This window comes from Anomalospiza imberbis, chromosome 17 (genome assembly GCF_031753505.1).
Source record: "Anomalospiza imberbis isolate Cuckoo-Finch-1a 21T00152 chromosome 17, ASM3175350v1, whole genome shotgun sequence".
Lineage (NCBI taxonomy): Eukaryota > Metazoa > Chordata > Aves > Passeriformes > Viduidae > Anomalospiza > Anomalospiza imberbis.
Window position 1 is genome coordinate 281273 of NC_089697.1, and position 26322 is coordinate 307594.

The 26322-nt window shown below is 54.1% G+C and overlaps 1 protein-coding gene across 1 annotated transcript; it reads right to left on the reverse strand.

The window, feature by feature from the left end:
* On the reverse strand, positions 1-26322 carry LOC137484400 (centrosome-associated protein CEP250-like). Its single transcript, XM_068208274.1, has 30 exons — positions 26308-26322; positions 25313-25360; positions 24931-25163; positions 24333-24486; positions 22828-23018; positions 21395-21522; positions 21047-21216; positions 20126-20302; positions 19813-19827; positions 19376-19510; positions 18956-19099; positions 18213-18493; positions 17300-17459; positions 16480-16723; positions 15699-15853; positions 14414-14755; positions 13566-13756; positions 12140-12267; positions 11792-11961; positions 10871-11047; positions 10558-10572; positions 10121-10255; positions 9701-9844; positions 8958-9238; positions 8045-8204; positions 7165-7468; positions 6384-6538; positions 5099-5440; positions 1006-1168; positions 1-128 (listed from the first exon to the last, which is right to left on the reverse strand). Exons 1-30 carry the CDS (start codon positions 26320-26322, stop codon positions 1-3), a joined length of 5085 nt encoding a protein of 1694 aa, XP_068064375.1.

The window sequence follows — 26322 nt, forward strand, 5'->3', positions numbered from 1 at the left end:
TTAGCCAGTGGCAGGTCCCTCCTGGAGCCCTCTGGAGCCGGCTCTGCCCAACACGGGAGCAGCTTCTGGTGTCTTCTCATAGAGGGTCACCCTGCGGGCCCCTGCTACCCGGATGTGACCACGCAAACCTGCGACAAGGATGATGAGGCAGTACCAAAGGGAGCATGGGGTTCTCAAGAAAAGCATGAGGTAGGGGAAGCAGCAAGAGGAGCTTAAAAGTTTCAAGGAGCTGGAGTCATTGCCATAGGCCCAGAGACCATCACCAAAGTCCCAGTGTGACTCTGCTGGTATGAGGCCAAGGACATGGCCTGCCCCTGGGCCAGGGCAATCCCAAGCACAGACTCAGGCTGGGCAGGGCAGGGGTTGAGAGCAGCTCTGAGCAGAAGGACTGGGGCATGTTGGTGGACAGAAGTCCCAGTGTGCCCCAACCCCTTGCGCTGTCACCCAGAAAGCCCCATGTCCTGGGCTGGCCCCACAGAGTGGGCAGCAGGGGACAAGGGGGATTCTGCACCTCTGCCCTGCTCAGGTGAGACCCCACCTGCAGAGCTGCCTCCAGCCCTCGGGTCCAGCATCAGAAGGATGTGGAGCTGCTGGAGTGAGTCCAGAGAGGCCAAAGAGATGCTCCAAGGTCTGGAGCCCCTCTGCTCTGAGCCGAGCTGGGAGAGCTGGGAGTGTTCAGCCTGGAGAAGAGAAGGCTTCAGGGAGACCTTAGAGACATTTCCAATGCCTAAAGGGACTCTAAGAGAGCTGAGGGCTGACCTTGGACAAGGGCTTGGAACGCCAGGACAAGGGGAATAAACCCCCTGTTGTAAAGTTTCTTCGATTAGAGGAGACATTCTCTGCATATAAATATTAGTCATTAATCAACAGTAATGCTGGCTCCAGGGATGATCTGGAGTGGGTGGTGTCACCACAGCCTGGCCACTTCATACATCTGATCCAGCAGCACTGAGCCCGCTGGTTTGGGCGGTTTTCCCTTGGCCATTCACTCAGTCCATATCTCACCAATCGGGCTGTAAGGGGACTGCGTGGCTGCTGAATGTTTTGCAATGTCGGGCAACACCATGCCTGGTCTCCCGTAATTTGCAGAGTCGCTCAGGTTGGCCAGGCACCATGTCCCTGTGCTAAATCTGTGCTGGCTGTTCCCAATGCCCTTCTCTCTCAGTTGCTTGAAAGGGTGTCCAGGAGGATTTGCTCCATCACTTTCCCAGGGATTCCAAAGCAGCTGATTAGCCTGTAGGTCTTCAGACCCTCCTTTGTGCCCATCTTTAAGACTGCTGTAGTTCTCAGGAAGTTCTCAGGAACCACCTGCACTGGCCAGGCTCTTCTGAAGACAATGGACAGCTGACGTAGCTTCCTCCAGTCCTTAGACCTCGTGTATGCCTGGCTTAAGATTCTAACTATTCTCCCTAACTATTCTCCCCCTTCCCTACTGCTGTGGCATATGAATGTGAGAGACACAAGCTAGAAGCAAGTGAATTGGGTTTATTGCAAAGTTAAGACATTATTTATACATTTTATTGTGAGAAACTGTGCTCAGCAGTTTGCTCAAAAGCGGTTGCAGGCCTGTAATAAATCCATCCTTTTGACGGCTTGTTCTTCTTCTCACAAGGTTTACAGGCTTGACAATCAGGACGCCTTTCCAGTTTTCAGATCGTGTGTAATCAGCTTTCTTCCCCATTTCTCAGCATTCTTGCTCACATGATGCAGGGCAGGCTTCCTCTTAACTCCATAACTGCTTCCACAGCAATGTCTGTACACGCCCCCTGGATAACTTGATTCTTCTTCCACATTGCTCCTTTCTGAGATGAGGTTGGTCAGAAGTTTCCGGTTCACTTGATCTCCTATCACCCAGGGTTGTGATTCTGCTTTTCACTTTGCTAAGTTATTTTAAATTATGCCCTCAACCCTTGACCTTGTATGTCACACCAGTCTGGCACAGTTCCTCTGCAGGTGACATCCACTGTCACCAACAACAGGACCTCTTTTCCTTTAGCCACTGCCAGTGAGAGGGAGCATGGATCATTACATTTTTTCCCACTTAAGATATGGAGCAGAAATCCCTGTTGTAAATCCTGCCAATTCTTTCTGAATTTGTACATACAAGCAAAGACGCCTTGCACAGAATCTACCTTCTTGGAACCCTGGAGGTCAGTGGCACAAAGTCTAGCGGTGGAGCCTGGAGGACAATGCTGAGTCCAGTCCTTGCTGACACCTTTGTCAGTAAACTGGGTGATGGGGCCAGGGGGTGCCCTCCCACAAACCGGGAGTGGTGGCTGCTCTGCCAGAGAGAAGTGCTGCCATCCCGAGGGACAGTTCAACAGGGGTGACAGTTCTATGACAGGTGCTGAGTCCTGTCCTTGGGAAGGAACAACCACAGGCACCGGTATCTGCTGGGGGCCACCCGGTTGAAAAACGAAAGTTTGGCAGGGTCCTGCTGGACACCAGGATGCCCACGGGCCAGCAATGTGCTCGTGCAGCAATGCAGAACAGCGTCCTGGGCTGCACCGGGAGGATGCGACACAGCTGCTGGAGGGAGGGGATCCTTTCCCTCTGCTCCACAGCAGTGAGGCCAGCCCTGGAGTGCTGGGCCCAGAGCTGGGCTGCCCAGTACAGGAGACAGGGACAGACTGGACAGAGTCCAGCACAGGGCCATGAAGGTGACGGAGGGACTGGAGCATCTCTGCCGTGAGGAGAGGCTGAGAGAGCTGGCACTGCCCAGCCTGGAGCAGAGCAGGCTCAGAGCATCTCATCCCTGGGGATAAATACCCGGGGGGAGGCTGCAGAGGGGACAGAGCCAGGGACATTCCAGGGGCCTCGGGCACCAAGTGACACACAGGAGGGGCTCTCTGAGCTCAGGAGGCACTTCTGCACTGGGAGGGTGGCCGAGCACTGGTGCAGGTGCCCAGGGAGGTGGTGGAGTCTCCATCCCTGGAGAGACTCAAAAGCCACCTGGACACATCCTGGGCAGCTGGCTCTGGGTGGCCCTGATGGAGCAGGGGCTGGGCAAGGTGACCTGCAGAGGTGCCTCCAGCCTCACCCAGCCTGAGATTCTGGGACTCTGAGAATAATCAGGCTGCAGTTTCCTAAGGACAAATGACAAAGCTCCACACATGGCAGGTTTCTCCTGCTCTCACCAAAGTGGTTCATGTCACATGTCTCCCTTCTGCAGATTCCACCCTGGAGTGAGGATGCTTCTCAAGGTCACGCCTTGAGGCTGAGAGAAATGTTTGCCCGTGGTCCTTGCTTTGGGTGAGTAGCATCAATCTTCAAGAATTGGTTTTGCTGGCTTGACTAGAATTGCTACAATGTTGCTTCAAAACATAATGCACTATACTGGAAGTTATAGGTCTCTGTACTGGGTAGTAAATAACCCTGATAAAGATCTATTAGTTTAATCATGATCATCATAAACTCTTTATTTTTCTATAAATATATCTTTCATCCTATGGAACACAGTTGTGTAAAGGTTCAATTTCACCTATACTGTCCTTTAAACATAAACTACTGACTAAGTCTAAGACTGCATCCAGCTGCACCCTGGCTGCTCTCTGAGTCGTTCAGGAAGCAAGGAGGTCCCTTCTGCACCTTGTGTCTCCTGCCTGCTCCCTGCACAGCTCTCCAGGTGGTCCTGTCGGTCTTGGGCTAGCTGTGACTGCAGCAGGGACACCTGAAAGAGGCACAAGGCCCGGCTCAGACAAGCCCACGCTGGCAGGAGCACCTGCAGCCCCACGGTACTGGCTCTCGGGGCAGACAGAGCCTCCAACTCCAGCCCTCACCAACACTCTGCCCTGGGGCAAGGGCAAGGGAACAGGCTCCCACACAGAGCAGAGCTCAGATGATCAACAGGTCCAGTTCAAGGCTGGCAAAGCCTTCCCACGGACATCCCCCAGCCACCACAGGTCTGTTAGAGAGAGTTCCGAGGGGATTTAGGAACCCAACTCTGATTTCCAAATTTGGGCCACTGACCCCTTTCTCCACAGGCTGTGCATCAGCAGGAGGGCTGCTGCTTCCCTGAGCTACTGGAGGAGTCTTCTGTTGTAGAAGTCGACGATTTCGATAGGCAGGCTTGTGGACAGGAAACTTAAAGCAATCTGGGGGGAACACTCTCCTAAAAGTTCTGGTTCTTCTCCTTTCAGGTTCCACCTGCACGTTGGATGGGAGAGAGGGTCACAGAAACCTGTCAGCAAACACGGAGCAAAAAGACCTGTGGACATCATGGCAAGGAGATCTCTGCTCTGAGACCCTGAATTGCACTAGACAACACTGGGGGCAAAAAGCTCTCGCTGGGGGCTGTGCAAGAGAGGCCAGTGTGTGTGCGGGGACACAGGGCCAGGGAGGGAGGCAGTGGAGTGAAGGTGCCCTTGTGAAAGCCATGGGCTGCCCCAAGAGAGAGGACAAACAAAAGGGTGTGCCCACAGCAGGGACAGGGAGAGGCAAGGAAACAAGCAGAGGTCTCCAAAGCACTGCCTGGGCTAACGTGCCAAGTTCCAGAGGAGCCTGAGGCTCGGCAGAGGCAGTGAAAGCCCAATTTACCCGCTCGCCACTTCTGGGCTCAGTGGTTAATTCAGGCCTCTCTCTCTTCTCCTCTTCTAGTGATGCAATTGGTTGCTTGGATTCCAGGATGGTCCCTGAGCCACGTAACAGCTGTTCCACTTGTGCTCCAACAGCCTGCAGGGTATTTAGAGAGGAGATGATGCCCATATTTCAAACACCACAGAAGCTGTCCCTCAGGAATCTCCATCTCAGGAAGCATCCTCGAAGCACCAGCAGTGCAGCTGCTCTTCAGCCCTCTCAGTACAAAACTCAGCTGGGTTTAGTGCATCCCTCTGCTCACCTGCTCCATTACTTCCCACACCAAATCCAAACCCCCATTTGTTGCATGGGCACAGGAAAAGCAGCTCCCCATGCCCAGCTTTTGGCCTGGAGCAGATTGGAACAGTAAGCTCCAGAGCTGGAGCAGTCTTTCTGGGCGAGCCAGGAAACAATCTGGCAGTCAATGGTCTCTGGCTGGAGCCAGGCAGACAGACAAGGCTGCCTGCTGCAGCCCGGGCTGCTTTACCCAAGCAGGCCTGGACTGACAGGGATAGAGACCCACCTCTTCATGGGAAACAGCACTGGAATAATTCAGGGACCCTGGAGTGGACTTAAGGTCAATGCCAGTGCCTGCCTGGATACCAGACTTTCCCTTCAGGATGTACAAGTGTTTCATCAGAGTCCCTTTGGCAATTTCACTTTTCTTCAGTGCAGCACTCAGTACTTGGGTGTTCTCTCTCCATTTCTTCAAAGAAGCAGCCCCATGCTCCAACTCTTCCTGCTCGCCTTCTCTCTCCACTTCCCATTCTTGAGTATTTTCCTTATGATATCTTAACTCAGCTGCATGCATTTCATTCTTCTCTTCCACATCTCTCATGTGCTGCTGGTTCAATTCCTGTCCATGCTGCCAAAACAGGGAGAAAAAGGGTCACTCATTCGCCCCCTCGGTTTGCTTTTCAGACCAGATCTGGACTCCTGCTGCAGGGGCAGGCACTGGCTGCCCCTCTCTCTCTGCCCCTCGGGATGCTGCAGACCTTTGCTGGTCTTCCCCCCTTGATACCGCTCCTTCCCTCAGCCTGTCCCAGCTTCCTTTCTGCCCTTCCCCAAGCTCTTGCAGCCCCACTCCAGTGCTCCTCTGGGGAGGAGCTGCCAGAACTGCAGCCAGGATTTCAAGTCCATGCTAAGCAGGACTTAGGCAGTGCCACGAGGATGTGCTCTCCATCAGGGAGGAAGGGAAGAGCAAACACCGCCAGCATTTCCTTCCCTGGGCTTGGGCTGACAGCAGTGGTTTTCCAGCTCTGCTGTGTAGAGTTTCCATGGCTCCATCCCCGAGAGCCCCACTGCCCTCTCTTGGAGCAGCAATGGCCAGATCCCTCTGTCATCCTCTGCTGCCACTCAGGACGAGTTCTCCCCTTGCAGGCACACGTCCTGGTGTGGATCAGCACTTGGCTTTCCTCTCTTCTCTCCCCACTGGCTGCTCTCAGATGGCCAAGGCCAAACACCTTTCTATTCACAGCAAACTTGGTCTTCTCACCCCTCCTTCCAGATCCAGATATTTAGGAATCTGGACATGGGTTTGGACACGAGGAATTCCCCAAAGCATGCAATGTCCATAGAGGCAGTGTGGACATTGAGGACTAAAGCTTCTAGGGCACAGAAGCCCAGCATGGAGGAAAATCAGCAGGCTCAGCATTAACTGGCTTTGACATGACTACAACATCTTCTCCTCCTTATTCAGAAGAACGCAGTTGGAGAAGTTTAACTGGAAAAAGGTGCTCCTTAGAACTATTAACTGAATGTGCAAACACAGCTAGGAAATGGCCCTTTGTGGCATCCGCCAATCTCACCAGCACATCCATCCTTTCCTTCTGCAGGCTCTCCAATTTCCTCTGCAGAGATGCCACCTCCTGACGAAGAGTCACAACCTCTTCCTGCCTTTCACAGGCCTCTTTCTCCAGGGCAGTTTCTCGAGAGGTGTGCTTGACTGCTGCCTCCCACAAATCTGCAGCAGGGAGGGGGAAGGAACAGGAGAAAGGAGAAGGGGAAAAGCAAAGCAAAGGCAAACTGATGTGCATCCTGCAGAGACAACAGCAGTGTCTTCTCTGCCTGCCTCAGTGTGCCAGGCCCTGAGCCCACAAGGGCTCCAAAGCTGACAGAAATGAAGGAAATTTGCAGGCAGAGAAAAAAGCAGGAATGAAAGGGGCAAGGTTCAGAGGGACAGGAAAGGGTGTTTGCTCTTGGCCTTGTGCAGAGTGAGCAATCCAAGAGAGACAAAGGAGAGGGGATGCCTGTGCAGCCCTGCTCCAGAGAGGCCAGTAGCCTGGAGGCTCTGGCAGGGCCTGGAGTTTGGGGGAATCGAGCTGAGGCATCCTCCTAAAGCTCCTTAGCACAGACACGGCACCTGGAAGGCTCCAGCTGTGCACGGGATCAGCCATGGCACAGCTGGATGGCACTGGCAGCCACAGCATCTTTCTCAAGAAAAAGCTTTCACTGGCACTTGGATGGATAAATCTCCTGCTGGTTGTTTTTCCCTCTGCCATCTCTGGGCACTTTTCCTCTGCGAGCCATCAGCGAGATCCCCGCAGGTGAGGCAGGATGGGGCAGTGGGTGGGAGAGGAGAAGCTGTACCTTGCTCACTTTGCTCCAGCTGTTTCAGCAGCTCCTGATTGTGGGCTCTGAGATGGTCCCTCTGAGCTTGTGTCTTCCTCAGCTCCAGCTCCACGTCCTTACACTGTATGGCCATGGCCTCTGCTCTTTCCTCAGAGCTCTGGAGCCTCACACGCAGCTCAGACACCTCAGTTTCCAGCACGTCCACAGAGTCCCTCAAAGCCCATTCTCCTGCTCGAGACTCCTCAAACGTCTGCAGCAGCTGCTTCTTTCGAGTTGTTTGGGAAGCCTCCATCTGCAGCACTGTGTCCTGCAGGGCCTGGATCTGGAAGATGGATGCACAGAGCCTCAGGGACAGGGCTGCTCCTGAGGCTGCAGAGTGGGCCGCAGGGAGAGCAGCAAAGAAGAAATTATTTCAGGCAAAAACCTTGCCAAAACCAAAAGGCAGAAAAGCAAGGATTCCAAAGGAGACCAATGTAGAGAAAAGAGGGAAAGGGAGGCAATGGGCATCCTTGAGGCTGCAGCTCTGAACAGCAGCTGAGATGGCTGCGCTGGAAGTGCCCTGCCCAGCCTGCCATAGCCACCTCTGTGTCCCCACATTGCTCAGTGCCCGGCACAGGCACCAACTCTGTCTGGGACAACACTGCTAACTGAGGGACACAGAGGCTCCAGAGGAGTCTGCTGCTGCTCCCCTCCCAGATTTCCTGCTGGGAGCTGGGAGAGAACGGTGCAAAACTTGGGCAGCAGACAGCAGATCCAGCCTCGGCCTCAGGGTGCAGCAGCAGCCCCGGGCAGAAGACGGCAGCTGTGCGTGCTGCTGGGAGGGGAAAGAGGTTGGGGCCTCCAAGGCAAAGGTGCTGTTGTGTGTCCCTGGAGAAGAGGATGCCACTGCACAGCTTACCTGGGTGTTGAGCTCCCGCAGTTGTCCAGCGCGGTGAGAAGAGAGCTGCTCTGCCTGCTGAAGAGCAGAGTGATACTGAGACACCTGATAGTTCAGCAGCAGGTTCTGTTTTTCCAGAGTTCTGAGGCGCTGGTTCTTCTCCTCCAGAGACACTATCAGCCTAGAAGGGAAGCAAGCAACTCATTGCTACACGGTATCAGATTTTATAAACTCTCAGGACTTGCAGCACCTCAGGGAAAAACTCCTCTGTCTGATGAGGTCTGTCTAAACAACTTGGCTGTTTGTTCTCCCTGCAGTCAAAGCCCAGCATGTGCCTACTCTGCTTTTGGCCCTAAAAGAACAGGGAGTTCCTGCCTACATGCCCTACCTTCTTTTTGAGGTGGGAATGTGAATACAAACCTAACAAAGTCTTGCAATGAAGACGCCCTCCAGGCACCGGGGCACATTTTATGAGGAACCATGCAACAGAGCCGCTCTTGTTGCTGGGCTGCCTCCGAGGGCAATCTGGCCTAGATCAGCAATCAGGGCCTTCAGATGGTTCTGCCCAGAAAAAGCATCAGAGGCCAGGCTGATCCACATCCCAGAGGCTTCAAGTTACAGGACCCAAGGTGGAGCTGATGGATGTATCCAGCTCCTTACAATGCAGCTCGGGCAGTGTCAACACACCCACCTAAAAACACAATAACCCCTAGAGGGAAAGAGCTACCCCCAAATCCTTTCTCTGCAGAAAAACTCTGTTTGAAGTCTTAAAAGTAAAGAAAATGAAAGACAACATCCAGACAAGGAGAAGTGTCTGCACGGAGAGTTCAGAATCTGCCACTTAGGAAATGCTGCCAGAGCCCCTGGCAGGTGCAAAGAGGGCAAAGAGGGAATCCATTCACCACAATGCAGAGTCCCACAGGCTTTCATTTACCTGGCTTTTTCACTCTCTAGGACATCCACCGAAGCCTGCAATTCTGAATTTTGCTGAGCCACTTCTTCCCAGCGATTCCTTTCCCTCTTCAAGGACTCCACATGCACTTGCAGCTCCTTGTTCAGATTTTCTGCCTCCTCCAGGATCTTCTGGACGTGTTCAACCTCCGACAGCTTCTGCCTGGACTCTTCCTGGGCCTCCCTCACCTCTTGCTGGGCTCTCTGGACAGTCGTTTCCCGGGACTCTCGGGAGGCTGCCAGCTGAGATGTCAACTCTCCCACCTCCAGTCAAAGGGAACAAAGCAGTCAGGGGCTGCAGCCACAGCTTGTCACTGTCAGCCACAGCACAGGCTGAGAGGAAAGGCAAAGGACAACTTTCCATTTCTCCCTGTCCTGAGAGCACCAGATTCACACTGGATATGGACAACTTGTTTCAGTCTCTAAGTGGCCCACCACCAAGGGCACCTGAAAAAGCACCTCCCAAACCAAGGCTGGCAAGGAGAGGCCAGCAGGAATCCATGCTGATGGTTGCTGGCCAACAGCCCAGAGGACTAGCCCAGCTGTCCAGAGCAGCAGCTGAGATTCAGCAGAGCACTGTGTGTCCTACAGAGCAGCTGCCATGGAGCCCCCAGAGCCCGAGACAGCCCCAGGGATCACCCCACCAGCTGCTGCTCTGCCATGGAAAAGCAAGAAGGCCACAGACCCCTCGCTGCATGGCTGCCATGCCAGTGCTGTTTCACTCACCTGCTTTTGTAGAGCCTCCCTCTGCTCAAGGAGCAGATTCATTTCCTCTTTGAGGCCGTGTAGCTCTTCCTTGTGCCTCCTCTGCACTGCCTGGACTTCACTGCGAGCTTCCTGCAGCTCAGCTTGCAGATTTGCCTTGATGGTCTGGCAACAAAATGCAGAGCAACTTCCTGGGACCTGCCCTCAGGCTCAGCTTGTTCCACGTGCTGCCTCAAAATCCCATTCCTTCAGCTGCTTCTTTTGGCTTCTCTAGCCAGCTCTGCTTCCACTGCAAGCCTTCCTTCCTGGGGCTGAGCTCTGGAGCTTACCAGGCTCTGTGCTCCCAGGGCCTGAAGCAGCCCTTGCCTCCTCAGTCCCAGGAGCTGCCTTTTGTGCCCTTGTCCCTGCCCTGCCCTCTGTTGCCTGCCTACTCACACTTACCTGCCCCTTCTCTTGCAGCTCTTTCACCTCCTGCCTGAGCTGCTGGACCTGCTGGTGGGCTCGGCTGAGCTCTCCCTGAGTCTGGAGCAGTGCCTCTGATAAAGCACTCTTCTCCTTCTGCTCTTCCAGCAGCACCTGCACCGAAGGAAAGAGCAGAGGGCTTCACACTTCTCCTGCAGCATCCGTGTGGCAGAGGCAAAGACTGATGGGCTCACGTGCTCTCACAGCACTCGGCTGCTGCTCCCCTGGGCCACTGCCTGCCCCGGGGCCAACACAGCTTCCCAGGAAGTGACTTAAAACACAGCCCAGAAGACATCTCTGGGTTACTGTTCAGAAATACTCCAGGCAAGTCTTTAAAAAGATTTTTCTCTTGTCAATGTTGCTGCTGCACCCCCCTCACCCCCCGTTTCCACATAAGAAAAGAGCTACAAACTCACTTTGGCTGTGAACACCTACCAGTACACACCAAAAGGGGAGCGGAAAGAGAACAGCGAAGGTACCCTGAGGTACATCTTAGAACAACAGAGCACAAGAGCAGCACAAAGATCTCAGCTGATAGCTGATGTTTCTGCCTGGCTTCCTATGAGAGGGCTCATTGCTGGTCCCAAAGACAGCCCCGTTCAGCTTTCACCTCCCCCAGTTCAATGTAGAAGACACGGAGGGCATGCTCCACACAGCCCCATGTCCTGCCATCTCCCACAGCTCCAGCCTTGCAAAAAATCACACCAGTTCTCCTCTCTCAGTCATTACCTGTCGCTTGGCATTTTCAAATCTCCTTAGTTCTTCTTGTTGGGCCAGCAGGGTGGCATCTTTCTGCCTCATCTCAAACAGCACCTTCTTGTGCTCCTGCTCTCTCTCTGCCTTCTCTTTTTCCCATTGCTCCAGCGTCTCCTGCATCTCTGCACGGTGCCTTTCGCGCTCACTTGCCTGAGGAGGGGAGGAGAAATTTGCAAGATGAAGTCCCAGGCAAGCTCCCTGCTGAAAAAGGTGAAGCTTCATCCCTCCCACAACCCCCAACCGGAAAAGACAACAGCACTCCAGAAACCGTGTCCTGTCATGGAATTCAAAAGGAGGCTCAGCAGGTGCAAGAATCACAGACTCGTGGAATCTCTTCTGTTGGCAAAGACCTTCCCAAGCGTCGAGTCCAAGTGCTCAGAAAAGGAGGTGTCACCTTCCCTTCCCTGACACCCCAGTCACAAGGACTGAAGGACCAGGGACAAGGGGCCTGTTCCCTTTGCTTCCAGCCCAAAGCTAATCCCTCTGTCCACCATGGAAGCACAGCAAGAAAGGAACCGAGTTCCCACGCCTGCAGCCAGCAGCACTGTTGGCATCTGCTCCATGCCGGCAAGTGCTCCACGCTGGCATCTGCTCCGTGGCAGGTGGGACTCAGGGACAATCCTGCCCTGGGCTGCCACGCTTTGGGTGGGCACTGCCCAACCTGCTCTGGAACTCCTCTTACGCCCTCACTGAAGCTGTGGCTGCATTTACTGTCCCAGCACCATCCTGGGGGCTCTCAGGCACCTCCAAGTCCAAGCTGCTGCCTCTGCTGCCCGGCCCAGCAGCGGGAGGCCTTGGCAGAGGATTGCTGCCCTTTCACACCCTCAGGCTCTGCTTGTGCTAAACCAACCCACAGGGCTGGCTTGGACACTCCAGAAGTGTACTGTCCCCTACCAGGTCTTGCAGGAGCTTCTTTATTTCCAGTTGCTGAGCAGTTCCCTGAAGCCTGAGGCTTTCATGATGCTGCTGCTCTGCCTGCAGGAGCTGTTGAGCTGTGTCTTCCCGTTCCTGCCTCCTGAGAGATCTCTCTGCTTCCAGCTCATCTTGCAGGCACTTCACTTCTCCTACAAACACGACCAACAGCAAGAGTCAGAGTCTTTACTGACTTTACTGACCTCAGGCCCTTTCAGTGCCACCAAGCCCCACCACTCCTCAGAAGCTCTGTGGACAGAGGCAGCTTTACAGGGTGCTTAGTTCTCTAGGCAGGGGCAGCACCACAAACAAAGCACACGAGGTTCTCACCTTCTATCACCTCCTTGGCCTGTGTGACTGTGAGCACTTGAGCCTCCAGATGGTTCCTGGTGGTCTCCAGCTGAGATATCTGCTGCTGAGCAGCACTCAGCCTGGATTCCAGGCTCTCCTTTGCTGACCTATGAGTTGCACATACGGAGAGACATGAGTTGCTTGCTCCAGACACCCACAGCTGGGTATTCCAGGACGACGTGGCTCAAGATCCCCACACCTGAGTATGGGAAATGGGCCACGTGGAAACTCGCCCAGGCAAGGCACATTTGTGCCATCTCAACAGCAGAGCAGGGCCCTCTGAGGGACTGCCCAGGCCTTCCCTATGGCCTGGCAGAGCATAGACAGCCCAGCCCAACTTGGCCTCAACAGCCAAACCTTCAGTTGCTGATCCTGACCTATGACACTGGCTAGCTGTGTCCAAACAGGCTGGGGCGACAAGCAAAAGCCCAGCCTCTGCTCACAGCCCTTCTCTCATCAGCACTTCCAAGCTTCTCTGCAGGGGGACACAACAGACTCTTGTCCTTGCTGACTGCTGACTTTTTAATGCTCTTGATAATGGACATAAAGGTCCATCATCTTCCAGACACCCTGTATTTATGTGGCTTCAGAACTACTTTGCGTGACACAGTAAAATCTCATGGTCATCTCATAGCAGCACTTGTAAAAAATCAGGCCACCCTTTTGTCTGAACAACAACTACCTGAATGCAGAGACTGCAGTTTAAACTCTTGCAAGGTCATGGAGTAGACTTGCCACCTTTATTTTAGTGTTGCGGGCCAAGCAGGCAGTAGCCCGAGGCACTTGTCCTTCTTTACAGAGTGAGAGGGACCATCCAAAGGGAGGTTGGCAGGTTTGGCAGCCGGGTGCCCATCAACAATCAGCAAGAATCCCCAGAGGCTGTTGAGAATTCCAAAGAGCTTTCCCTGCTGCTCTCCAGCCAGCTCTAGGGCCTGTCCCACACTTCTCAAGAGTGTGCTTGGAAGCAGAAAGCCCTCAAGATTTTCAGCAGGAGCCTCTGGCTTCCCCCTGAATGGCAGTGTGCTACCCCCAACGTGCCAAGGTCGGAGCCTGGAATGCTGAAGACGAAGCTTCAGTTCTGAAGATCAGGATCATGTCAAGCTACTTGCTAAGGAATGAGGGACGTTCAATGCCCAGAAGAAGAAACCAAAGCCAAGAGAAACCTGAGGTTTCACTCAGCATCTGCATGGTTTATCTACTACTCAGTTCAGGGCTGGGTGGATTGCTTTGGACTTCCCACAGGAGTGTGCTCGGCAGCACAAACAGGAGCCCAAGAGAGCTTTGCTGGCTTTAGGTGTCAGAAAAAGAACCTTCACATTGTGGCATATTTTTGTTCTTGGGACTCTTCCATATTCTGTCCATGGAATGTAAATAGATCTGAAAAGGTTCTGCTCCCTGCCTTTACCTGGTCTCCTCCAGCTGCCTGGAAAGGTCTTGTTGGAGCCACTCCATGTCTGCCAGTCGGCCCTCAAGGTCAGCCTTCTGGCCCAGCAGCTCCTGCTCTCGGCACACCTGGGCCAGTGCGTGCCCTTGGCCAGAGGATTCCGGGCCCAGCTGCTCCAGAGAGCAGCTCGATGAATCTTGCTCCTGGGAAACCTGGAAGTGGGACAAGGTACAGCTCGAGCCCTTCCCCGGGAGGCCTGTGCAGAGCCAGCCAGTGGCACCTCACAGGCAGCCAGAGGACAAGGAGCACCTGTGCTCTGGGCTCAAAGTTTCACAGCATCTGCCCTATGCAGCTCTGATAGCCGGGGCTGCCAAAAGCCTCTGGCACTGTTACCTTGGAAGTGCTGTGTCAGGCCCTGCTAGCTTGCCTGGGACCAGACAGCTCTTTCCCAACAAACATCCCCACTCCAAACTCCGTGTTGTCACCCAAAAATACTGCATCTTCTACAACTGGCAATACCATTTACTCTAAGCACCAGGAGTGCAGCTGATTTTCAGCCATTGGTCCACTTTAGTCCATCACTCAGTTTAGTCCATCCCTCTGCTCACCTGCTCCATTACTTCCCACACCAAATCCAAACCCCCATTTGTTGCATGGGCACAGGAAAAGCAGCTCCCCATGCCCAGCTTTTGGCCTGGAGCAGATTGGAACAGTAAGCTCCAGAGCTGGAGCAGTCTTTCTGGGTGAGCCAGGAAACAATCTGGCAGTCAATGGTCTCTGGCTGGAGCCAGGCAGACAGACAAGGCTGCCTGCTGCAGCCCGGGCTGCTTTACCCAAGCAGGCCTGGACTGACAGGGATAGAGACCCACCTCCTCATGGGAAACAGCACTGGAATAATTCAGGGACCCTGGAGTGGACTGAAGGTCAATGCCAGTGCCTTCCTGGATACCAGACTTTCCCATCAGGATGTACAAGTGTTTCATCAGAGTCCCTTTGGCAATTTCACTTTTCTTCAGTGCAGCACTCAGTACTTGGGTGTTCTCTCTCCATTTCTTCAAAGAAGCAGCCCCATGCTCCAACTCTTCCTGCTCGCCTTCTCTCTCCACTTCCCATTCTTGAGTATTTTCCTTATGATATCTTAACTCAGCTGCATGCATTTCATTCTTCTCTTCCACATCTCTCATGTGCTGCTGGTTCAATTCCTGTCCATGCTGCCAAAACAGGGAGAAAAAGGGTCACTCATTCGCCCCCTCGGTTTGCTTTTCAGACCAGATCTGGACTCCTGCTGCAGGGGCAGGCACTGGCTGCCCCTCTCTCTCTGCCCCTCGGGATGCTGCAGACCTTTGCTGGTCTTCCCCCCTTGATACCGCTCCTTCCCTCAGCCTGTCCCAGCTTCCTTTCTGCCCTTCCCCAAGCTCTTGCAGCCCCACTCCAGTGCTCCTCTGGGGAGGAGCTGCCAGAACTGCAGCCAGGATTTCAAGTCCATGCTAAGCAGGACTTAGGCAGTGCCACGAGGATGTGTTCTCCATCAGGGAGGAAGGGAAGAGCAAACACCGCCAGCATTTCCTTCCCTGGGCTTGGGCTGACAGCAGTGGTTTTCCAGCTCTGCTGTGTAGAGTTTCCATGGCTCCATCCCCGAGAGCCCCACTGCCCTCTCTTGGAGCAGCAATGGCCAGATCCCTCTGTCATCCTCTGCTGCCACTCAGGACGAGTTCTCCCCTTGCAGGCACACGTCCTGGTGTGGATCAGCACTTGGCTTTCCTCTCTTCTCTCCCCACTGGCTGCTCTCAGATGGCCAAGGCCAAACACCTTTCTATTCACAGCAAACTTGGTCTTCTCACCCCTCCTTCCAGATCCAGATATTTAGGAATCTGGACATGGGTTTGGACACGAGGAATTCCCCAAAGCATGCAATGTCCATAGAGGCAGTGTGGACATTGAGGACTAAAGCTTCTAGGGCACAGAAGCCCAGCATGGAGGAAAATCAGCAGGCTCAGCATTAACTGGCTTTGACATGACTACAACATCTTCTCCTCCTTATTCAGAAGAACGCAGTTGGAGAAGTTTAACTGGAAAAAGGTGCTCCTTAGAACTATTAACTGAATGTGCAAACACAGCTAGGAAATGGCCCTTTGTGGCATCCGCCAATCTCACCAGCACATCCATCCTTTCCTTCTGCAGGCTCTCCAATTTCCTCTGCAGAGATGCCACCTCCTGACGAAGAGTCACAGCCTCTTCCTGCCTTTCACAGGCCTCTTTCTCCAGGGCAGTTTCTCGAGAGGTGTGCTTGACTGCTGCCTCCCACAAATCTGCAGCAGGGAGGGGGAAGGAACAGGAGAAAGGAGAAGGGGAAAAGCAAAGCAAAGGCAAACTGATGTGCATCCTGCAGAGACAACAGCAGTGTCTTCTCTGCCTGGCTGAGTTTGTCAGGCCCTGAGCCCACAAGGGCTCCAAAGCTGACAGAAATGAAGGAAATTTGCAGGCAGAGAAAAAAGCAGGAATGAAAGGGGAAATGTTCAGAGGGACGGGAAAGTGTGTTTGCTCTTGGCCTTGTGCAGAGTGAGCCATCCAAGAGAGACAAAGGAGAGGGGATGCCTGTGCAGCCCTGCTCCAGAGAAGCCAGTAGCCTGGAGGCTCTGGCAGGGCCTGGAGTTTGGGGGAATCGAGCTGAGGCATCCTCCTACAGCTCCTCAGCACAGACACGGCACCTGGAAGGCTCCAGCTGTGCACGGGATCAGCCATGGCACAGCCGGATGGCACTGCCAGCCACAGCATCTTTCTCAAGAAAAAGCTTTCACTGGCACTTGGATGGATAAATCTCCTGCTGGTTGTTTTTCCCTCTGCCATCTCTGGGCACTTTTCCTCTGCGAGCCATCAGCGAGATCCCCGCAGGTGAGGCAGGATGGGGCAGTGGGTGGGAGAGGAGAAGCTGTACCTTGCTCACTTTGCTCCAGCTGTTTCAGCAGCTCCTGATTGTGGGCTCTGAGATGGTCCCTCTGAGCTTGTGTCTTCCTCAGCTCCAGCTCCACGTCCTTACACTGTATGGCCATGGCCTCTGCTCTTTCCTCAGAGCTCTGGAGCCTCACACGCAGCTCAGACACCTCAGTTTCCAGCAGCTGCTTCTCTTGAGTTGCCTGGTGAGCTGTCTGCTCTATCTCTGCCAGCAGCTTGGCCTGGATCTGGAAGATGGATGCACAGAGCCTCAGGGACAGGGCTGCTCCTGAGGCTGCAGAGTGGGCCGCAGGGAGAGCAGCAAAGAAGAAATTATTTCAGGCAAAAACCTTGCCAAAACCAAAAGGCAGAAAAGCAAGGATTCCAAAGGAGACCAATGTAGAGAAAAGAGGGAAAGGGAGGCAATGGGCATCCTTGAGGCTGCAGCTCTGAACAGCAGCTGAGATGGCTGCGCTGGAAGTGCCCTGCCCAGCCTGCCATAGCCACCTCTGTGTCCCCACATTGCTCAGTGCCCGGCACAGGCACCAACTCTGTCTGGGACAACACTGCTAACTGAGGGACACAGAGGCTCCAGAGGAGTCTGCTGCTGCTCCCCTCCCAGATTTCCTGCTGGGAGCCGGGAGAGAACGGTGCAAAACTTGGGCAGCAGACAGCAGATCCAGCCTCGGCCTCAGGGTGCAGCAGCAGCCCCGGGCAGAAGACGGCAGCTGTGCGTGCTGCTGGGAGGGGAAAGAGGTTGGGGCCTCCAAGGCAAAGGTGCTGTTGTGTGTCCCTGGAGAAGAGGATGCCACTGCACAGCTTACCTGGGTGTTGAGCTCCTGCCTTTGTCTTCTATGCTCAGAACAGAGCTGCTCTGCCTGCTTAAGAGCAGAAAATAACCGAGATACGCGATTGTTCAGCAGCAGGTTCTGTTTTTCCAGAGTTCTGAGGCGCTGGTTCTTCTCCTCCAGAGACACTATCAGCCTAGAAGGGAAGCAAGCAACTCATTGCTACACGGTATCAGATTTTATAAACTCTCAGGACTTGCAGCACCTCAGGGAAAAACTCCTCTGTCTGATGAGGTCTGTCTAAACAACTTGGCTGTTTGTTCTCCCTGCAGTCAAAGCCCAGCATGTGCCTACTCTGCTTTTGGCCCTAAAAGAACAGGGAGTTCCTGCCTACATGCTCTACCTTCTTTTTGAGGTGGGAATGTGAATACAAACCTAACAAAGTCTTGCAATGAAGACGCCCTCCAGGCACCGGGGCACATTTTATGAGGAACCATGCAACAGAGCCGCTCTTGTTGCTGGGCTGCCTCCGAGGGCAATCTGGCCTAGATCAGCAATCAGGGCCTTCAGATGGTTCTGCCCAGAAAAAGCATCAGAGGCCAGGCTGATCCAAATCCCAGAGTCTTCAAGTTACAGGACCCAAGGTGGAGCTGATGGATGTATCCAGCTCCTTACAATGCAGCTCGGGCAGTGTCAACACACCCACCTAAAAACACAATACCCCCTAGAGGGAAAGAGCTACCCCCAAATCCTTTCTCTGCAGAAAAACTCTGTTTGAAGTCTTAAAAGTAAAGAAAATGAAAGACAACATCCAGACAAGGAGAAGTGTCTGCACGGAGAGTTCAGAATCTGCCACTTAGGAAATGCTGCCAGAGCCCCTGGCAGGTGCAAAGAGGGCAAAGAGGGAATCCATTCACCACAATGCAGAGTCCCACAGGCTTTCATTTACCTGGCTTTTTCACTCTCTAGGACATCCACCGAAGCCTGCAATTCTGAATTTTGCTGAGCCACTTCTTCCCAGCGATTCCTTTCCCTCTTCAAGGACTCCACATGCACTTGCAGCTCCTTGTTCAGATTTTCTGCCTCCTCCAGGATCTTCTGGACGTGTTCAACCTCCGACAGCTTCTGCCTGGACTCTTCCTGGGCCTCCCTCACCTCTTGCTGGGCTCTCTGGACAGTCGTTTCCCGGGACTCTCGGGAGGCTGCCAGCTGAGATGTCAACTCTCCCACCTCCAGTCAAAGGGAACAAAGCAGTCAGGGGCTGCAGCCACAGCTTGTCACTGTCAGCCACAGCACAGGCTGAGAGGAAAGGCAAAGGACAACTTTCCATTTCTCCCTGTCCTGAGAGCACCAGATTCACACTGGATATGGACAACTTGTTTCAGTCTCTAAGTGGCCCACCACCAAGGGCACCTGAAAAAGCACCTCCCAAACCAAGGCTGGCAAGGAGAGGCCAGCAGGAATCCATGCTGATGGTTGCTGGCCAACAGCCCAGAGGACTAGCCCAGCTGTCCAGAGCAGCAGCTGAGATTCAGCAGAGCACTGTGTGTCCTACAGAGCAGCTGCCATGGAGCCCCCAGAGCCCGAGACAGCCCCAGGGATCACCCCACCAGCTGCTGCTCTGCCATGGAAAAGCAAGAAGGCCACAGACCCCTCGCTGCATGGCTGCCATGCCAGTGCTGTTTCACTCACCTGCTTTTGTAGAGCCTCCCTCTGCTCAAGGAGCAGATTCATTTCCTCTTTGAGGCCGTGTAGCTCTTCCTTGTGCCTCCTCTGCACTGCCTGGACTTCACTGCGAGCTTCCTGCAGCTCAGCTTGCAGATTTGCCTTGATGGTCTGGCAACAAAATGCAGAGCAACTTCCTGGGACCTGCCCTCAGGCTCAGCTTGTTCCACGTGCTGCCTCAAAATCCCATTCCTTCAGCTGCTTCTTTTGGCTTCTCTAGCCAGCTCTGCTTCCACTGCAAGCCTTCCTTCCTGGGGCTGAGCTCTGGAGCTTACCAGGCTCTGTGCTCCCAGGGCCTGAAGCAGCCCTTGCCTCCTCAGTCCCAGGAGCTGCCTTTTGTGCCCTTGTCCCTGCCCTGCCCTCTGTTGCCTGCCTACTCACACTTACCTGCCCCTTCTCTTGCAGCTCTTTCACCTCCTGCCTGAGCTGCTGGACCTGCTGGTGGGCTCGGCTGAGCTCTCCCTGAGTCTGGAGCAGTGCCTCTGATAAAGCACTCTTCTCCTTCTGCTCTTCCAGCAGCACCTGCACCGAAGGAAAGAGCAGAGGGCTTCACACTTCTCCTGCAGCATCCGTGTGGCAGAGGCAAAGACTGATGGGCTCACGTGCTCTCACAGCACTCGGCTGCTGCTCCCCTGGGCCACTGCCTGCCCCGGGGCCAACACAGCTTCCCAGGAAGTGACTTAAAACACAGCCCAGAAGACATCTCTGGGTTACTGTTCAGAAATACTCCAGGCAAGTCTTTAAAAAGATTTTTCTCTTGTCAATGTTGCTGCTGCACCCCCCTCACCCCCCGTTTCCACATAAGAAAAGAGCTACAAACTCACTTTGGCTGTGAACACCTACCAGTACACACCAAAAGGGGAGCGGAAAGAGAACAGCGAAGGTACCCTGAGGTACATCTTAGAACAACAGAGCACAAGAGCAGCACAAAGATCTCAGCTGATAGCTGATGTTTCTGCCTGGCTTCCTATGAGAGGGCTCATTGCTGGTCCCAAAGACAGCCCCGTTCAGCTTTCACCTCCCCCAGTTCAATGTAGAAGACACGGAGGGCATGCTCCACACAGCCCCATGTCCTGCCATCTCCCACAGCTCCAGCCTTGCAAAAAATCACACCAGTTCTCCTCTCTCAGTCATTACCTGTCGCTTGGCATTTTCAAATCTCCTTAGTTCTTCTTGTTGGGCCAGCAGGGTGGCATCTTTCTGCCTCATCTCAAACAGCACCTTCTTGTGCTCCTGCTCTCTCTCTGCCTTCTCTTTTTCCCATTGCTCCAGCGTCTCCTGCATCTCTGCACGGTGCCTTTCGCGCTCACTTGCCTGAGGAGGGGAGGAGAAATTTGCAAGATGAAGTCCCAGGCAAGCTCCCTGCTGAAAAAGGTGAAGCTTCATCCCTCCCACAACCCCCAACCGGAAAAGACAACAGCACTCCAGAAACCGTGTCCTGTCATGGAATTCAAAAGGAGGCTCAGCAGGTGCAAGAATCACAGACTCGTGGAATCTCTTCTGTTGGCAAAGACCTTCCCAAGCGTCGAGTCCAAGTGCTCAGAAAAGGAGGTGTCACCTTCCCTTCCCTGACACCCCAGTCACAAGGACTGAAGGACCAGGGACAAGGGGCCTGTTCCCTTTGCTTCCAGCCCAAAGCTAATCCCTCTGTCCACCATGGAAGCACAGCAAGAAAGGAACCGAGTTCCCACGCCTGCAGCCAGCAGCACTGTTGGCATCTGCTCCATGCCGGCAAGTGCTCCACGCTGGCATCTGCTCCGTGGCAGGTGGGACTCAGGGACAATCCTGCCCTGGGCTGCCACGCTTTGGGTGGGCACTGCCCAACCTGCTCTGGAACTCCTCTTACGCCCTCACTGAAGCTGTGGCTGCATTTACTGTCCCAGCACCATCCTGGGGGCTCTCAGGCACCTCCAAGTCCAAGCTGCTGCCTCTGCTGCCCGGTCCAGCAGCGGGAGGCCTTGGCAGAGGATTGCTGCCCTTTCACACCCTCAGGCTCTGCTTGTGCTAAACCAACCCACAGGGCTGGCTTGGACACTCCAGAAGTGTACTGTCCCCTACCAGGTCTTGCAGGAGCTTCTTTATTTCCAGTTGCTGAGCAGTTCCCTGAAGCCTGAGGCTTTCATGATGCTGCTGCTCTGCCTGCAGGAGCTGTTGAGCTGTGTCTTCCCGTTCCTGCCTCCTGAGAGATCTCTCTGCTTCCAGCTCATCTTGCAGGCACTTCACTTCTCCTACAAACACGACCAACAGCAAGAGTCAGAGTCTTTACTGACTTTACTGACCTCAGGCCCTTTCAGTGCCACCAAGCCCCACCACTCCTCAGAAGCTCTGTGGACAGAGGCAGCTTTACAGGGTGCTTAGTTCTCTAGGCAGGGGCAGCACCACAAACAAAGCACACGAGGTTCTCACCTTCTATCACCTCCTTGGCCTGTGTGACTGTGAGCACTTGAGCCTCCAGATGGTTCCTGGTGGTCTCCAGCTGAGATATCTGCTGCTGAGCAGCAATCAGCCTGGATTCCAGGCTCTCCTTTGCTGACCTATGAGTTGCACATACGGAGAGACATGAGTTGCTTGCTCCAGACACCCACAGCTGGGTATTCCAGGACAACGTGGCTCAAGATCCCCACACCTGAGTATGGGAAATGGGCCACGTGGAAACTCGCCCAGACAAGGCACATTTGTGCCATCTCAACAGCAGAGCAGGGCCCTCTGAGGGACTGCCCAGGCCTTCCCTATGGCCTGGCAGAGCATAGACAGCCCAGCCCAACTTGGCCTCAACAGCCAAACCTTCAGTTGCTGATCCTGACCTATGACACTGGCTAGCTGTGTCCAAACAGGCTGGGGCGACAAGCAAAAGCCCAGCCTCTGCTCACAGCCCTTCTCTCATCAGCACTTCCAAGCTTCTCTGCAGGGGGACACAACAGACTCTTGTCCTTGCTGACTGCTGACTTTTTAATGCTCTTGATAATGGACATAAAGGTCCATCATCTTCCAGACACCCTGTATTTATGTGGCTTCAGAACTACTTTGCGTGACACAGTAAAATCTCATGGTCATCTCATAGCAGCACTTGTAAAAAATCAGGACGCCCTTTTGTCTGAACAACAACTACCTGAATGCAGAGACTGCAGTTTAAACTCTTGCAAGGTCATGGAGTAGACTTGCCACCTTTATTTTAGTGTTGCGGGCCAAGCAGGCAGTAGCCCGAGGCACTTGTCCTTCTTTACAGAGTGAGAGGGACCATCCAAAGGGAGGTTGGCAGGTTTGGCAGCTGGGTGCCCATCAACAATCAGCAAGAATCCCCAGAGGCTGTTGAGAATTCCAAAGAGCTTTCCCTGCTGCTCTCCAGCCAGCTCTAGGGCCTGTCCCACACTTCTCAAGCGTGTGCTTGGAAGCAGAAAGCCCTCAAGATTTTCAGCAGGAGCCTCTGGCTTCCCCCTGAATGGCAGTGTGCTACTCCCAACGTGCCAAGGTCGGAGCCTGGAATGCTGAAGACGAAGCTTCAGTTCTGAAGATCAGGATCATGTCAAGCTACTTGCTAAGGAATGAGGGACGTTCAATGCCCAGAAGAAGAAACCAAAGCCAAGAGAAACCTGAGGTTTCACTCAGCATCTGCATGGTTTACCTACTACTCAGTTCAGGGCTGGGTGGATTGCTTTGGACTTCCCACAGGAGTGTGCTCGGCAGCACAAACAGGAGCCCAGGGCTCACGAGAGCTTTGCTGGCTTTAGGTGTCAGAAAAAGAACCTTCACATTGGGGCATATTTTTGTTCTTGGGACTCTTCCATATTCTGTCCATGGAATGTAAATAGATCTGAAAAGGTTCTGCTCCCTGCCTTTACCTGGTCTCCTCCAGCTGCCTGGAAAGGTCTTGTTGGAGCCACTCCATGGCTGCCAGTCGGCCCTCAAGGTCAGCCTTCTGGCCCAGCAGCTCCTGCTCTCGGCACACCTGGGCCAGTGCGTGCCCTTGGCCAGAGGATTCCGGGCCCAGCTGCTCCAGAGAGCAGCTCGATGAATCTTGCTCCTGGGAAACCTGGAAGTGGGACAAGGTACAGCTCGAGCCCTTCCTCGGGAGCCCTGTGCAGAGCCAGCCAGTGGCACCTCGCAGGCAGCCAGAGGACAAGGAGCACCTGTGCTCTGGGCTCAAAGTTTCACAGCATCTGCCCTATGCAGCTCTGATAGCCTGGGCTGCCAAAAGCCTCTGGCACTGTTACCTTGGAAGTGCTGTGTCAGGCCCTGCTGGCTTGCCTGGGACCAGACAGCTCCTTCCCAACAAACATCCCCACTCCAAACTCCGTGTTGTCACCCAAAAATACTGCATCTTCTGCAACTGCCACTTGGGAAACACAATTATTATCTGGATATATTTCATTGCTGGACATTTTCAGGAAGATTTGTGAAAACAAATTTGCTTGCTGAATCAAGGGGAAATATACAGGATTTCCCCCTGCCACATCAAAACTCTCGTCTAAGTTTCTCCTCCTCACATATTCTACGCAGCTCTCTGCAAGGAGAGGATGCCTCGCCGGGAAATGGCTCTTGTGCTGAGCAGACATTTTGTGACTTGTGGACACCTGCCTGATGTGGCCAAATCAGAACGTCTGCTGTGCATTTGCCCAACCTATCACATTCCCCAGAACTGAGACTGTCTGACAGAGACCATCAGAAACAAAGCCTTCTCTTGCAGCTATCCTGTAACACCCAATCTAAACCTCCTCTGGCACAGCTTGGGGCTGTTTCCTCTTGTCCTGTCCCTTGTTCCCTGGGAGCAGAGCCTGACCCTCACCTGGCTGCAGCTTCCTGTCACAGAGAGCTGTAGAAGGCAAGAAGGTGCCCCCTGAGCCTCCTTTTCTCCAGGCTGAGCCCCCCCAGCTCCCTCAGCTGCTCCTGGTCACACCTGTGCTCCAGACCCTTCCCTAGCTCCGATCCCCGTTTTAGAGGCTCTGTGGCTGCCCAAAGCAACACATTTTGCAGAAGCATGCAACACTTTGCTGATGAACACGCATATCCCTGGCTCATAAACGCATGTGCCGTCTTGAGCCAGGTGTGCACAGCAGTGTGCCCATCTTCTCCTGCCAGCAACAGCATCTGGGCTGATCTGGCTGCCACAACTCCCCCTCCCACAGGTGCTGCCGAGCAATAAGGTGTTCAGAGCCGTGCTAACATCATCCCTCTCCTGCTGCAGCAGATCCCTCTGAAGCTGCAATTCCTCCAATGACTGCCTCTTGACTTCCAGCTCGCTCTGCAACAATGGGTCTTCTCCCTCGAGTGCAGCCAAGTCCTCCAGTGTAGAAGAAGGGGCAAGACGAGTTTTCAAGGGAAAACCAGTCTCATTTCCAAAACCAACCTCCATCCTGTCCTGCTGCTCTGCCTGTTCGGCCTGGGCTGATGCTTCCTTCCGCTGCTTGGTGTTCTTCAGATGCAGACACAAGGCTCCTGTCTCCGGGATTCCAGTGCATTGCAGCAGCATTTCCCTGGACTTCTCAAGGTTTGCACAGTCACTGCAGAGACAAGGCTCAGTCAGAAGAATCAAGAGGCCTGAAGAGTCAGCAATGCCATTTTCAGCTCTCCAGGATGGAGCTGGGGGCAGTGGGCTAAGGAAGACCTTGCTCTTTCCCTCCCAGGAAAATCCTCCAGAGGCTGCCTTCTTTCAGTGAGAAGCTATGGCTGGGCAGGGGCACTTAAAGAACAGAATTCAGGGAAGCAGCACGGCGAGAAGGAGTCTCCTATTGCAACATGGCTCTGCAGCTCCCAGACAGCCTTGGGAGTCACAGAAGAGCATGGAAAAACCAGACAGGACGATGCTCGAGGGCCACACTGAGGACTACACATGGTAGGCAGGTGACTTCTTCACCAGGGACTCCTCTGAACTCCCCGGCCTGGAAGCAGATTGTTTCTGGAATGCAGGAGGAGGAGGAGGAGGAGGAGGAGGAGGAAAGACTCACCTACTGATTTCTTCTAGCAGAGAGTCTATCAGCTGGCAGCGGCTTCTGATCCTCTGAGTTCTCTCCTCCATTTGATCAAAATGCCGCTGCATGCGCCCCCAGTTCTCTGTAGCTTCCCGAACCAATTCAAAAGGATGCTGTTCATCAGTGGATGTCAGAGTTGAGAGGATGTTCCCAGGATTGTCGGTGCAGATGATGGAATTGGCCATGCTGTCACTGTCGCCTACCAGCGCCTGAAAGCCCACATCCAGCTGTTAGTCAGGTGTTCTGTTCCCATTCCAAAGCAGCACTGAGATACCTCTTTTCTGATCCCACAAGAACCAGCATCCATTCATGGAGAACCAGTTTCAAAATGCCAGCCAGCTCAGCACACTTTACTCACCTCAGGGGCTCCGGAGGAACGTCCCTGCTGAGAAAGCCCTCGAGCTCCCTGCAAGAGCACGGGGAAGAGCACACTCAGACTGCATGGCTGCCCCTGAGGCAGTCGCCTCTGAGTGCCTCCCAGCCTGTCCCAGAGCACAGCAATTCCAGCTGAGCTCTTCCTCCCCTCCTTGGGAATATTTTCAGCCCAGTAGTTTGACAGCAGCAGAAATGAACATGCTGGAAGGTGTTTCATCACTTCTAAGAGCACCAGAAGGGGAGTTGCCCAGAGCCCCAGCCAGTCTGGCCTTGAACACTCCCAGGGATCCAGGGGCAGCCACAGCTTCTCTGGGAAACCTCAAGCCTGGGTGCCAGGGCCTCAGCACCCTCAGAGGGCAGAACTCCCTCCCAATATCCCATCCATCCCTGCCCTGTCTTGGTGGGAAGCTTTTGTCATTTGTCCTGTCCCTGCAGGCCTCTGGCTTAAGTCCATCTCCAGCTCTCATGCAGCCCTTTCATGCATTGGAAGGGGCTCTAAGGTCACCCTGGAACCTTCTCCAGGCTGGACAACCCCAACTCTTGCATCCTTTTCCCTTGCCACTGGTGCTCCAGCCCTTGGAGCATCTTCCTATCATGCTTGTGACCTCCTCTGGGCCACTAGGGATCATTTCAGAGATGTCTGGGAGAAACTCATTCTGGACTCTGGGAAGCACTGAGGCTGTGCTGTAATTTGGGTGAGGGGAAGGCAATGAAAAGCTGCTCCCTTGTTTGTGCCCACAGCCTCCAGTGGGACAAGGATGGAGGAGGAGATGTGGCTGTGCTCTGGGATGGCCAGGAGCCACCCATTCCCTCCCACACCTGTCCCCACAGCGAGCACCAAAGCTGCTGCCAGCTCCGGAACAGCCAACTGTTAATCCCTTGCTATTGCCAAAGGGAACTGTTCCCCGAGGCCCAGCCCAGGCCCTCCCAGGTCCCTGCTGGGCTTGGCACAAGGAGAGCAGTGGCTTTCTCACTCACCCGCCGGGTCTCCAT